The sequence below is a fragment of the Dermacentor silvarum genome, chromosome 7, assembly GCF_013339745.2.
Source record: "Dermacentor silvarum isolate Dsil-2018 chromosome 7, BIME_Dsil_1.4, whole genome shotgun sequence".
Classification (NCBI taxonomy): domain Eukaryota; kingdom Metazoa; phylum Arthropoda; class Arachnida; order Ixodida; family Ixodidae; genus Dermacentor; species Dermacentor silvarum.
Window position 1 is genome coordinate 44,419,867 of NC_051160.1, and position 14,766 is coordinate 44,434,632.

The window sequence follows — 14,766 nt, forward strand, 5'->3', positions numbered from 1 at the left end:
GAAGGCAGAAAAGATGACAAAACATGTGTATTATAACCAAAAAAGAACGCATCAGTTCGCACAGAGAGAAAGAAACAACTTTTATTGAAAACGGCAAGTGTAAGAAGAGTTTATCTCCTCTCCCTTAGATGGCGGCCAAGAGCCCTTGGGTCCTTGCGGCATCTTCGGCTTGCCTGGTGACTTGTAGTTGATGCTCGCTGTCTGAACTGAGCAGCGCGGTCTCCCACTGCTCCGCGTTCGTATATGTGTTGTTTGGCCACTCAACTATGTTGGGGCAAGCCCAGATCATGTGTCTGAGGTCCGCCCGCTGATTGCACTCTTTGCATTTGAATAGAGCTTTGGATAACAATGATTATAAGCAACCAGGTTTGGGAAGGTGTTTGTTTGTAGTAGGCGCCATGCTGTCGCCTGCTGTTTATCTAATTTTTGGATCAGGCCCGTTTCTTTTCAAAAGCACACTAGTGAAATGCAGGGTCCGTGAATTCAGGCTTCCGTAAGGGAACGGTTGTTTTCTTTTGTGCATCGAAACGAAGACAATCACACAGAAGGTGCGATGTCGTCTCTTTTCACCCACAAAGTTCACATTCTGAGGTAGCAGCCATGATTTTGCTGGGACAAATACTGCAGCTGCTTAACTGGAGTGCATAACCGACCCATCGGTGTAAACATGTAAGCGGTCACTGTAGACGTCATGTAGTAGCAGTATTGCTGCCTGCTTCAATGCTTTTGACGGAATTTGTGTACAATTTCTACTAAAATGTTATGCCGTAAGTAACGAGGTATGCTCCAAATTCTGGAATAACAACATGCCTCCTAAAGTTATTAAACTTGCAAAATCTTGTTAGCGTTCTTATTGGCCATTTAATTACCATGCAAATTCTGGCGTCCATCATTCCTATGAAACTTTGTGAGTAAAAATTCTCCAGAATAAACTATTTTCAATAATCTGACACAGTCATCACAAAAAAAAAAACACGCCAATAAGAGCCTTGGCGATTTCAACAACTAAAGAAACAATCTTTGAGGCTGAATCTTTCGCGTACAGACGAACATGTTTGACAGAATACATTCATGATTACTTAGCAGTGAAATATAGAAACATCTCGCTCCATAAATTACCCGATACAGAAGCACGGATTAAAGTAAATTGCAGCATGTCTCGCCGAAATCGATCTTTAATTGGTTTTTGACAAGAAGTGCAGCGCTGTGACATTTCGGCAAGCGTGAGTATGAACAGCATTTTACTAACAATGACATAAGAGTAAGCGTTGCCTAGACTTTTTTCTATTCAAACGTATGCGAAGCGCACGAATGTTTTAAATGCGAAGCATTTCCTGGCGAACATTTGCTACTTTGGCAGTATATCTATCTATCTATCTATCTATCTATCTATCTATCTATCTATCTATCTTGCCGCCTACGTCTTTGTGCTCTCATGGTCGTTTCGTTAACATGGTATGCACCAAAATTGACATACTATGACAAGAGCATATGACGAACATAAATGATATGTCATGACATGAATATCATGACATGCGTGTCATGTAGTTAATGAAATAGCCGCCTACGTCATGGTTCTCTCATGGTCGTTTCGTTAATTTGGTAGGTACCAAAATTGGTATAGTATGACAGGAGTGTATGACGAACATAAGTGATAGGTCATGACATAGATGTCATGACATGCGTCTCATGTAGGCCATGACAATGACTCAGCGAAAAATATTAACACTCAAAAACCACTGAAATTGGTTCGGTCGTGGGTACTAAGTGAAGGAAACATTACAGGATGCTGGTAGAAGTCATACTCATGAGCATGACTCAGCATTAATAACAATGACTCGGCGAAAAAAGATTAACGCTCAAAAGCCACTGAAATGGGTTCTGACGTGCGTAATAAGTGAAGGAAACAATGATGGTAGAAGTATAGTCATGCTCATGACTCAGCAAAAATGACAATGATTCAGCGAAAAAAGAATAACTCAGAAACCACTGAAATGGGTTCGGACGTGGATACTGAAGGAAGGAAACACAAAGGGATCGTGGTAGAAGTCGTAGTCATGAGCATGACACAGCAAAAATGGCATTATGTTTAAGCAAAAAAAAAGGTTAACACTTAAAAACCACTGGAATGAATTTCGGACGTGGCCACTAAGTGAAAGAAACACTAAAGTGTGATGGTAGAAGTCAAAGTCATGGGCATGACTCCGCAAAAATGACAATGACTGAGTGAAGAAAGTTCAATACTCAGAAACCACTAAAATGGGTTCGGACGTTGGCATTAAGTGAAGGAAACGGCTGTAAGTTGCTGGTTGAAGTCATAGTCATGAACATAACTAAGGCTTTCGCCCTAAGGTCTCTTACGTGCAGATAAAGGGACTCCTCAGGACTCATGACATGAATGTCATGATATGCGTGTGATGTAGGTCATGGAAGAGCCGCCTACGTCTTGGTGCTCTCATGGTCGTTTCGTTAACTTGGTAGGCTCCCTGCACACTGCTTCGCATAACATCGATTCCCACAGAGCGTGGGATCTGCCGGCTTTTTCTAAGCAAAAGTCTCTATTTGCGTGAAACGTACCTGTCGCAGTTGTATGAAAGAGTAAAAACCAAGTGACAGTTGGGAGAATGCTCTCCTGGTATTTCAGAAAAAATGGTGGGATTTACTGAATATTTTGCTTTAACTTAAGCATCAAATTTGCAGATTTGTTGCCCTTTACCAAAACAAAGACAAACGAGATAATGCAATGTTGCGAACTGCTGCTGATCAGTATACACGCGATAAGCCAATCGAAATAGCCTATAGGTTGCTTCGAGCCATTTTTCTTTTTTTTATCTCTCTCTCACCTATCGCATCTCTTTACCCCTCCCCCAATACAGGGTAGCCAACTGGAGATAATTTCTGGTAAACCGACCTGTCTTTCCTTTGCCTTTCTCTCTCTCTACGATCATTTCTCCTACCTCTCCTATGTACACAGTTGTTAAAGAAAGAAAACTGCGTTTTCTGAATAGCACTTTTCGCAGAACTCGCGTAAACAAAGTAGTCATTCACGTAAACTGATCAACTTAGACTGATTAAGATGTTGTGATAGAAGCAACGCGAAATCTTGATGTCTGTTGCTGCTGCACAGTTGAAGACCTTAAGTTTGGTACTTCTCCTTTATTTAGATAAGAATTCGATGACTCAAAAAATATGGAACTCTGCTTCACCAGTTACACAATCTATCTCCATTTTTATGGCAACACAATTCATTCAAACAGGCACCGTGGTTGATCAACAAGATATATTCTGCCCTTAACGTACGTTTGACTGGAGAAATCAATTCACCTATGCTCTAAAAATCGTCATTGCGATAAAAGTCGGAGCTGTCAGTAGTCATAATCAGAGCTGCTACTGTAACACAAGAAAGACCCGTCGCTGTCATACAAGTGAAGCGCGTCATTTGCCCCTGTCGGACGGCGTGGCGTATTCTCCCGGCATACCCATTCTGGCAGCTCAGAGCGCCCTTCGTTGATCACGTTGCACAAAATGTTGAACGCGTCTTCTTCTTCCATCAAACCTTGCGCGTCCTCGGAGGTGATGAACTCCACAAATTCTGACGATGACAGCGCCAAGAACCTCAGCTTCGGCAGGAACGCGGAAATGGTCGTCCTGAAGTCCATGGTAGCAGTCTTGCAATGTGATCGCGCCCACTTTAGCGCCGCCCGAATTATGAAAATCTCTCGTACATATGTCACCTGCGGTCGCGGAGTCACAGTTTATTAGACTTACACAATATCTTACGCAAATATTTTGTTGTTATTTATGTTACGCAATATGTTGTCTAAGCAATGCAAGTATAAGGGGCTGTTAGCGTGTCACTAAAGTTAGGCTTAAGCTTAAGCCCAAAGTAGCATCGTCCAGTATTACTTGAATAAAAACGTCTGTGCAGTCATCTATGGATATTATGACAGAAAATCTGGTAAATGTTTTCAGGAGTTCATGATTGCCTTCTGCATACCATAATCTCATCGCAAAGCACATACCATCGTAACAGTTTGGTGGAGGCGCGGGGTAAAACAAGGGCGCCCCCGAAGAACGACGACGGACAGACCGCAGAGGCGGAATCAGTGGAGCCTTGCTGAAGTCTCCGAATGGCCGGTCTATAACCAAAGATGGCGTCAGACGGCAACTCGCCAACTTCTCTCAGCGTCCTGTGGCAGCCCTAAATCAAGCCACGAAAATTCGTTAAAAAAAACCGGGGACCACGTGGACGGACAGCACAGCGCTACCAACGAGCAACCCGGTTCAACGGCTGGTATACCACCACCCAGCTGAACAATGCTGCCTTCTTCCTTATGGGAACCACGTCTTCGTGGCATGAAAACCAAAGACAGTGTCACAACGTGGAAGAAGTTCGTAGATGAACAAGAATGGCTCAGGGGATCCAGCGGCTAAATAGCTGGCAGAGCAAACGCTAATGCAGCGAGCACACGTCTCCGGCGAGGGAGAGGAGGAAAACAACTTTAAGGCCTGCACTAAGGCCCAGTACGGAAGAGGGCTTGCTCCGCTGAGGCCCGTTGATGATCCGGCGAGTCCGGGTGAAGCCAAACACTCCAGGAAGGAAGGGGGGGGGGGGGGCGGTCAGCGAAATAAGGATAGGTAATGGCAGTGTTACGTGAGTACAGGATTCCAGGGAAAACACGGGGAATGCGGGAAATGGAAATTCAAGACGGTGAGCAACACGAGCAACGAGAACAAGGTGAGAACAGGAGCCAACGTTTCGACAAGTGTACTTTTCTTCAAGCTGTCATATGCTATCCACATATGGAGAGCATATGGCGAGCATAGGTCGCCTTGAAGAAGATGAGTCCACTTGTCGAAACGTTGGCTCCTGCTCTCGCCTCGTTCTGTTTTGCTCATCGTCATGAGTACAGGATGTGTTCTGTAGTATCCGCCTTTAGCCACGTACAGTTGGGACAGTGAGCTGTGCTACGCCATCCGAAGTTGTAGAGCATTAGTGGGGTGAGGATAGTGTTAGTTTGCACTTGGCGAAGGACATGGGCTTCTTCCGTGTTGAGTGAAGGGTGAGGTTGGGGTAAAATAGTGCGGTTTTCCCAGATGCTCTTGTAGTGCTCAGCTATTTCCTCTTTGTACGTGGCGGCGTCTTCTACTGTCGTTAGATTTGGCCAGAGAATTGAGGGCGCCCGGAGTTAAATTTCGCGGCCATGTTGATGAATCAACTCATATGCCTCTATCCTAGCATGACCAGGTACCCAACGATGAGTGATTGTAATGTTCGGGTGGCGGTTACAGGATTCTATAAGAATGGCATGCAGGTAGTTTTCCAATAGTCGGCGTTGTATGTTGCGAATGGCTCTACTGGAGTCGGTATAAATGTTGCTGTTATTGGACTGGTACTTAGTGAGTAGAGAGGTTTCTTGTATGGCATATAGAAGGTGTTTCAGCGAACTTTCAAAACTTTTTAAAGGTTGCCTGCGACAGATAGCACAATTCTAATTCATGAGCTGGTCTACTCGAAGATGCGGTCATTACTTGCACAAAAAACTGAAATGCATAATCGACTAATTAACCGAAATTCACTAAATAAGTTTTTAACTAATTACCTTATTGCCCATATTGCAATTTACAAATTCTAGCCGTGGAGTTCGCAAGGCGTTTCCTACTTCAAACGAGTTCTTAGGATGACACTAGTTTCGAGATATTAATTCCCCAACTTTGCGGAGAAATGCATTGGCGTTTCAGTTACGGTCTTAACGTAACGTCCTTTTATGCATTGAAGCACAAAAGTAAGCAACGGGAGTTTCCGGGAAGGGCAACGCAACGACTACAGCCCAAATGTCCTCTTCCCCTCAGATGGTCAGCCAACAGGTAGCAATGGCTGTGTCGTCCAAGATGACCTGCTCGACAAAAAGAATTACGCCGTCTCCTTTTAGTCATCCCGAAGAACTGAGGCCTTGCGTGCTTCTAGTTATGCACGATGATGCGACCACAGGGCACATGGATTCCACTAGAACACACCACCGCACTCAGAGCCGATTGAACTGGCATAGGATGTGACAGAATACAGAAAAGTATGTGGCCACATGCAACAAGTGAAAACAAGGACCCTAATTAGTAATGTTCTGGTCGGACTCCTTCACCCTGTAACACTACCATAATGTCCTTTCGAAATGCTTGGAGTCGATCTTCTCGGCCCATTTCCGCGTTTAACCAACGGCAACCGCTCGATACAGTCAGCGTCGATAAACTAACGTATTATGCTGAGTCCGCAGCGATGCCAACGACCACGGCTACCGATGTTTTGTTCTTGCTGCTCCCTTTCTTATACCGTGTCATGGAACCCTACTTAATGTGAGCGATCGCGGTCGCCACTTCGTGGCCGTAGTCGTACAGCTTTTGCGTGCTCTATGTTTTCCAATTTCGTCACGGGGCCCGTGTCTCCAGCGAAGGAATGACCTCATTGAGAGCACCAACCAAACTTTGAAGAGCATGCTTTCGAGGTATGTAGATTCCGGGAACAAATATTGGCATGACATCCTGCCTTTTACCACGTGCACCTGCAACACTGCAAGCCAAGAAACCACTCGTTACAGCCCCTTCATCTGCTTTACGTTCGGCCACCCCGTAGCTTCTTTGACACCATTCAGCCTTTCAGTCCTCACGTGGACTCTTCTATCGCCCAGGGTCTCTGCCATGCTAAGGAAGCTAGTCGCACAACTCAGCTTCCTACTTTGGTCCCCCAGCTGCGCTCCGAGATCATCAACGATTCATGGAATGAGGATATGTCGTACGAGAAGGGTCACACACCATAGCTTTGGGCACCTTTGCAATCGCGGTCTATGCCACAAGATTGTGGTTCGGTACACCGGCCCTTTCGTCGTCACCGATAACTTAAGTGGCATGACTACGCGCCTGCTAGTCTCATGTCTCGTGGCTGCCTGTTCCAAAGACGCAGCTTGATGACGTCGCCCGCTTGACTTGAACAGCTGTCATTTCCGTGACTCTATAGCACGGTACTTGAAAGGTGCTTTAATCATGCCCGGAAATCGGTTTCCTCCATATGGGTCGCTTGTGTTGCTAGGGGCGCAATAAGATAGGGCGCATGGAATCCTATGGCACGATCACGGCGAGCGTGTAAAAATTGCGAAAACGTTTCGACAAAACGAAACTATTATGTTCAAACAACCATGACAATTAGTGCTGTTCATTTTTGTTACTTTGCTCGCTTAAGTGATCACTGAAGAGTCACACTTAAAATATTCCTGGTCTTACAAGGCTACGGTTTCTAAAGCACTGCACGGGCCCGATTTTTCGGCCCGGGCCCGACCTGGACCCGCTTTATGAAGCCCGAGCCCAGCCCGGGCCCATGGTTCAAAGCCCAGATCCACCTGGGGTCCGGGCGTTCTTTAATGAGCTTAGCCAGGACCCGCGTGTGCATGACCAGGCCAGTCTATAAGTAAAAAAATATTTTTTTTTACTTACACATTGTACCGTATGTGTCAGCCTCATCTTCTCGAGGTCTAATCAGCTGCATTGGAAAAGCAAAAAACGACCGAAATCTTTGTTTCTCCCACGGAAACAACAGTGATCTGGCCATTGCCTGTGGTGGTATTTTTCCGCTGATGCACATGCATTTACTTTGATCGTGCTATTTGGTCCTATCAGGTCATTTAACATGCGAATATATATATATATATATATATATATATATATATATATATATATATATATATATATATATATAGTAGTAACTGGATTTTTCAACGGGCCAAGCGTATTTAGGAAAATCAGAAGCACAGCTTCGCGGTTATCTTAGGTTTAATATTTTCCCAACAGTTTCGGTCGGTGGACCGACCTTTTTCAAGGGACCTTGAAAGACCGACCTTTTTCCCTTGAAAAAGGTCGGTCCACCGACCGAAACTGTTGGGAAAATATTAAACCTAAGATAACCGCGAAGTTGTGCTTCTGATTTTCCTATATATATATATATATATATATATATATATATATATATATATAGTGAGCATGTTCTAACATTGACTTCCGACACGATTGTAGATGGTGATGTGTTCCTTGCACCGAGCGGTCGCTGCATATCTGGTGGGCTTCGCATTGCTCCTAGCCTGGTGCGGTTTCAGGACGGCAGAACGTTCATCGCTGTTCGTAACCCTATACTTCTTCGCCAGTTGTGCTCTCCCAGGGCACCGCTGTGACTTGCTTTACTGACACCGAACCTCTTTCGCTGGTACCCTTTCGCTGGTACACACAAACGGGCGAATTCACGAGCATACAGCATAAAATAAACGCACACGTAAAAACAGACACCTCTTGCTTTAGCGCTGAAACAATATAATAGTGTCGAGAGTGGTAATATTGCAATCGCATAAGCGGTTACAGGGAGATGGTCTGAAGAGCGGTTTTTTGTATAATTTACTTTTCTTGACGCGGAAACAAAGTTTCTTTTTTGTGAAACAGAAAAAAAATTAGAACATCATCGTTTTCCTATTTTCTGTGCCAAGTTATACTAAGAGCCAGCTCTTTGCACGTGTCTGTTCAGCTTGGCACAGAAGGCCTTGAATCGTGCAATGCATGCATAACGTTCGCCTGTGCCCAAAGGCACGACTTAAGTATTTTAATGAGCGGCCCTGAGTCCGACCCGGGCCCGCGGCTTGAAGCCCGGACCCGGCCCGAGTGCGCTGAAAAATGCTTCGGACGGCCCGGCCCGCGGGCCGGGGCCTTCAGGTCGGCCCGGGCCCGTGCAGTGCTCTAATGGTTTCATAGCTTTCCGGCCACACGCGGGACGAACCACAGTAGGGTACTTTCCGAACAATTCATGATTATGCCGGCAAATCGGCTCTAATGACTGAGTTTTACAGCGTAACCTGTTATGGGCTTATTTCAATAGCTGTTACGGTTCGCCATGATGCAGCCGCTGACAGCGTACGCCGCCGTAACCGCTATCGCCGGAAATGCAAAAAAAAGGTACCCGTTTCCCGCCGGGATCAAAATCGCGCCTGCTGCGTGGGAGCCAGATACTCTACCACTGAGCAACGCAAGCGCTTGCTAACGGGCAGCGGAAAATGCCCTATAAGGCAAGCGCGCAGGGGCAGACGACCCGAGCCTCCGCCAGTATGGTGGCGCCATCTAGGTAAGGTGCCATGCAAACACAGCGTGCGCAGGCGCAGACGACGAGATGCGATTCAGAAGAGGCACGCAATCAACGCGATCCCGAGCTGCCGAGCCTCCGCCAGTATGGTGGCGCCATCTAGTTAAGATGCCTGCAAACGCAGCGTGCCCGACATGTAAGTTGCAGTTGTAAGGCTCGATCGCGCTCGGCATACTGCTGTGCAGAGAGCATTACAAGCCGCAGCTCGCCGTCGACGCCGGGCGGACAGCTCTGATCGTTCTGGTCAAAACGAGGCGAACAGACTGCCGCGAAGACCCTGTTGTGCGTGGTGCCCAAATTGGAGCTACTCTTAAGCCGCTCCACCAGCTTACGCTGTCATTGTGCTGCGTGTGCTGCTAAGCCTGTGACTTTTTTAATTTTACTTGCATGATGCTGATGCTGTTTTTACTAGGGAAAATTTTGCAACGCTGAACCGAGAGTGCATGCTGAACAGCTGTTCATCAGGTACATACTCGAATTGTGCGAAATACATGCACTGAACAAATAAAGGACAACTGCTCCGTTCTTCAAGCTATGCACGCAAAGTGACGGACCGCGGCTAGCCGAGAGCAGCAATTGTGCATGGTTAACATGCATAGGCTAAAGTTACACACTTATAATGGTTCTTCTAGTCCAGGGTAACTTGCAACATGCTTATACTTATATTTATCATATTACAGTCTTGCTTTTTCTAATCTAGGGTAACTTGCGACATACTTATATTTTATCTTTCTTGCCTTGTTTATCGAAAGCTAACACAGCGCGATGGGGCGAAAAGACAGAAAACACAAGCACACGATTGTATAAGCATTTCCCAACACGACTGATATTCATGTCTGCACGATGCACGCGACAGCTAGAATAACGGTGCAACAACTGCTTTTGATCAGATAGATAGTACAAAGGCGAACAAAATACTGCTGTTCGGAGCCGTACTCACGAAAGCAGCGCCATCTTTGGAACTTTGCCGCCCCCGCTCGCCGGCTCTCTGTCGTTCTCCCTTCCCCGACCCACCAGCTGCGCGCCTCTTCCTTCCTATTGGACTAGCGCCGTCACGTGACACTGCGCGCTTACAATCACTGTTTTTTTTTTTCGCTCGGAAGAACGCTCAACGGAATTCAGCCCACGCTATAGTAGAGTTTCATGCTCAGAATTCGCGGTACGAAATTTTCGCCATGCGATTAACTGTTACCTTGTCCACAACAAGAAGCGCCGTCTCCAGACGACTATTGAGGAACGCGTCGGAACGTAGCACAGTCTCGCCTTTGTTAAAGAGCACCGCCTCTGCCACTTTGTCAAGCGATCCATAGCCGCTCTCGAAGCCACAGTCGAGCACGAGACATGCTTCTTTAGAGTCGACGTGCTTCCGAAGGTAGGCCAGGCAAGAAGTTGCAAGATTTTCGAAGAGATATTTCTCTGCTGCAGCCTTTGTGTGCAAGGCTTCAATACAGTTTTCGATCCTGGCCTCTCCCGCGTACACGTACCTGCAAAACAAAAGCGGTGTGGCAAAATAGTTATTACAGACGAACCCATCAGCAAATATACAAGGGCAGATACGTGGGTAAATCCCGGATGCTTTCTTTTTCATAGATGGCGTAAATGCAGTACAGCGATGTAGCAAGACAGGCAAATAAAAAAGCCTCGTCTTTAATACACCTAAATTTAAAAGATGATAACACAGGCTAAAAATATAACTCCTGCACAGAGGTACCAAGAGACAAACATTGAAGATAAAATAATGATGTAAACGAGTGTCGAACGTACGGCAGCTTATTTTTGTAAGCAGCGCTATGTCCAGAAAGCGACTAATGCGTGAGCAGCATGGTCACCAGATTCAGAGTTGATTGTACTTCAGAGAAGAATAAAATTTATGCGAAACAGCTTAATAAGTAACAAATTTAAGTGGATCCCACCGATATGTAGGAATCGATGTAACCGCAGTTTATCACATATGCTATGTGCCGAGTGTGACATCTCAAAAATCAGATTCATGCTACGAGAAAGTTAACGCATGGCCTACAGTATGGTTTCAGATACGGTGGAGTGAACTTTAAAACTGGATGGCACAGCAAGTGTTTCAGCGATTTTATCGCTAGATTAAGCGAACTTATGGCCTGTTTAAAGAGAGATCGCAGGGAGAGGCCTTCGTCCTGCAGTGGACATAAAATATAGGCTGATGATGATGATGGCCTGTTTAGCGAAAAATGCTTCCCTTTAGCGACCCGCGACACATTTTAGCAACATGGCAGAAGCATTGGCGACATTTTAGCGACTTCGAAGTTAAGAAAGGTGCTTCAAAAATGACTGCCTAGAGCACGCTTTATTATTCGAAAGCTACGAAAGGGCGGCCGAAATTGGTTATACAGCACGTGGACTCTGCCCTCATTTCTGTAAAATATAGACTGCTCAAATAATGCTTTCGAGCATTGCTAATACAATTATTAACCAATGCATGAATTTAGCTTCACATACTCATTTGCCGCAGCGTGCCCTTCACTTCAGCTGTATTTAAGTGGCATTCGTACAGTTATGCCAGACCAGCGGACAAAATTTCGCGTAGCTCGTATGAAACGCTCGTAACAGTCCAGAGCACTTGCATATGTAATTTATTACAACAGCCCACACCCTTTGAACTCTATCTGCACATCACCCATAAACTGCCCCTTCTCACCCGAATGTAAGCCAGGTGCCTCTACTTGTTGACCGGTACACCAAGCGAACCATTGCAAGTACAAATCTCATGTGACGCGCGATAATAGGGTTCAGTAATTTTTTGCAAAGCTCTTTATTAAGGTAGGAAAGTGAATGTTTTCCCAGACATTACATTTACTATGCTCACTACTTCCACCGAATGAGAACAGGGTGTCATGCATGTACACATAATTCAAGACTATAGGAAACAACGCGAAAAACGGCCGCATGACATTCTGGAACACTTGAATGAGTAATTTTCAACGAAGGCTGTAATGAACCTACACAATTTAAGCATGGATCGCAAGTCTCGCACAGCTTGCTCCCTAGTTCAACGAAATTGAACAACGTGTTTCGCATACAGCGCACCGAGGACACTGGAAAAAGCTAGTGCAGGCCTTGTATAACGCATGAAAATTTGGAGAATGCTAGTATTAATTATTTCCAATGAACGAAATTACCGTACACGCTTCAATGTTTCGGTGCACGTCACCAATAGAAAGGATCCCATTTCGTCCAAATGTGAAACTCCTGCCGTCTCTGATCCTTACAGGGCAGTGAGGAAACTGCGTAACGTACGTTGACGAGCCGAAAACGAAAGTTTAGCAATTACCAATTATTTTCGAAATAACGCACAAACTTCAATATATTTCCCCGCACATCACCCTTAACATTTTTCCCCAGTTCCGGAATAAATTTCTTGAGTGATTAGATTTTTTTTAGAATACCGTCAAAACAGGCTTGACGTTCTTGAGTTCTTCTAGTCGCACTATACCAGCTTGGCTGTAAAAGGACGCAAGGCGCTGTTTAACAACAATAAATTTGAGAAAATCGGTACGCCGATACGCTTGGTAAAGGCCACACCTATTCATTGCAAATAATGCACGTGGGTCTTTCTCGGATTGAGACCGTGCTGCGGCATTCGAAAAGAGATAATAGGGTCATGCCTGAGACGACGGCGAATCAACACGGCTGCAAAGTACTCACTTCAAAAGGCCGTAGAATCCATCAGGGTGGAGGTCTGTGATGACCACGGTGTCCTTTTCGGCAAGCTGACCGTAGAACATCGCTTCGAAAACTTCGCTACTTAAGGCCAGTAACAGCTTGTGGGCCTTGAAGGTCTTCGAGATGTCGAATTTTTCCCGTTTCACGACGAACTCCACATCGGCGTGATCGCCGCTATTCAGGAATTTCTCGTAGTTCAACTGCAAAATGACGTCAGCACTTTGAGAAGCGTCTCTACAAAACAGATCGGAATTGGCCGCCACGCAAGTGTCTTTCCCTGTGAAGTTTCTCTCTGCATAAACAAGACAGTCGACGTGGTCTATACAATATACGTGTTATGGTCTACGGAATACCGGGGCACAGCAGACGTGTACGGCTAGATAATGACTTATTGGCGTCTTCTTTGAAACGGCTGGTGTCAAATAGTCACCTAACCTGCTTGAGTTACACAGGCATGCTATACATGCTTTTATTTGTAGCATCATTGTATACATATCTTTAATCTTCCTTATCTTCCTCAAAACTTCTATCTGCCTTGTACCGCTATACCTATGCCTGTAACGGATCCAATCGCATCAATCGCTTCCCTGCTGTTTTTTTTTTTTTTTTTTTTTACCAATACGCCCCACGTCTCTTGCTTATCTCTACTGCTGACCGGGTGATTCTTCCGTCCACTTTAAATCCAAGCGCTTCTGGAACGTCTACGTTACCTACGGGTCTCACTGGGTGAATGCCTTCACATTCCACTAGCAACGGCGCTGGTGGCAACATTTATTTTGTCAGTTTCAAAATGGGGCATCAAATAAAACGCGCGGAGCCGTGTCTGTCGCAGATACTGCAGCAATGGCTCCGGAACTTATAACCCCAGAATGCTATTTTTTTCTTTTTTACTACAGAGACTAGCATTACGCACATAGGAAGTCTACAAAATAAATCAAACGCTCACAGGCATTGTCGTCCCAGTCGTCCGTTGTCACTCGATATAACGAAAGGTCCAGCCAATCTGCGATAAACAGTCGCCACCGTTAAGCGGGCGCCTTAACATAATATTCAGCACGGCCACAATTCAAAAACACGGTACTGACAACGCCTTCCACCCGTTCACAGGGGAAGAGACAGAACAGCTACAAGCCCGCTAGACGAGTACTCTGGGGACGACATTGTATATGGTACAGCAATCCGCGTTGCCAGCGAATGGTGAGCGCTAAATGCCACGGACCCATTGTGCAGACATAAATCTAAGGAGTTTCGGGGCAACGACGTCCTCTTTTGTCAGACCTAACAGCGGTAAATCGGACAGCTAACAGTTATAACGAGAAAACATAGCTTGTTGTCCTGAAAGTGCGATGAGACTAAACGAAAACTGATTTTACCGTATATTTTATTGCGATAGCAATTATATAAACACTCCAAGCGCATTTTGGCCGTCGCCGTCGTAGTGATGTTCCGTATAAAGTCCAACGGCGATAAAATCGTCGCCGCGCGACGTGCCTTGTGTGTGCTAGTGAAAGCTTGCGAAGGTGAGCCGGCAACCGCACCTTAATCTCGCGCACGCGAGAGAGGAAGGCGGCCGGAAGCGCACGGTCTTCGCGCGCGAGAAACGGGGAGGAGGCGACGGAGACGGGAGGGGGGGCGGGGGGGGGGGGGGGGTCGGGGAGGGTGCTTTCTGCTTACGCGGCTGCTTCTCACGGAGCTATCTTGAAAGCGATCTGCGACGCAGCCGAAATGTACGCCCGCATGGGCGTCTTCTTCAAAGCGATCTGCGATGGGCCAAAGTGCATTCGCCGAGTGCCGGTAGCTTCGTATGCGCTGCGCTTTCGACGTTCAGTTCGCGTTGAAGTGAGAGCAAGCGCGAAGGTCAATTTGGTCGCTGCCGCTGGCGCGCTTTATCACTCCAGCGTTTT

At 46.1% G+C, this 14,766-nt stretch overlaps 1 protein-coding gene across 4 annotated transcripts in view; it reads right to left on the minus strand.

Moving 5' to 3' along the window:
- Positions 1-2,339: 2,339 nt before the first annotated feature.
- The window catches only part of LOC119457967 (BTB/POZ domain-containing protein 6-B-like), a 43,779-nt gene continuing 31,352 nt past the window's right edge, over positions 2,340-14,766 (minus strand). For 3 of the 4 annotated variants that reach the window (XM_049670598.1, XM_049670599.1, XM_037719749.2), the window contains exons 2-5: positions 13,809-13,865; positions 12,845-13,062; positions 10,359-10,650; positions 2,340-3,734 (exon numbers count right to left, since the gene is read on the minus strand). In XM_049670598.1, coding sequence (XP_049526555.1) covers positions 3,366-3,734; positions 10,359-10,650; positions 12,845-13,062; positions 13,809-13,814 — 885 coding nt within the window. In that variant the 5' untranslated portion in view covers positions 13,815-13,865 and the 3' untranslated portion in view covers positions 2,340-3,365. The remainder of the gene's footprint in view (positions 3,735-10,358; positions 10,651-12,844; positions 13,063-13,808; positions 13,866-14,766) is intronic. The other variant, XM_037719751.2, reaches the window with a different exon arrangement.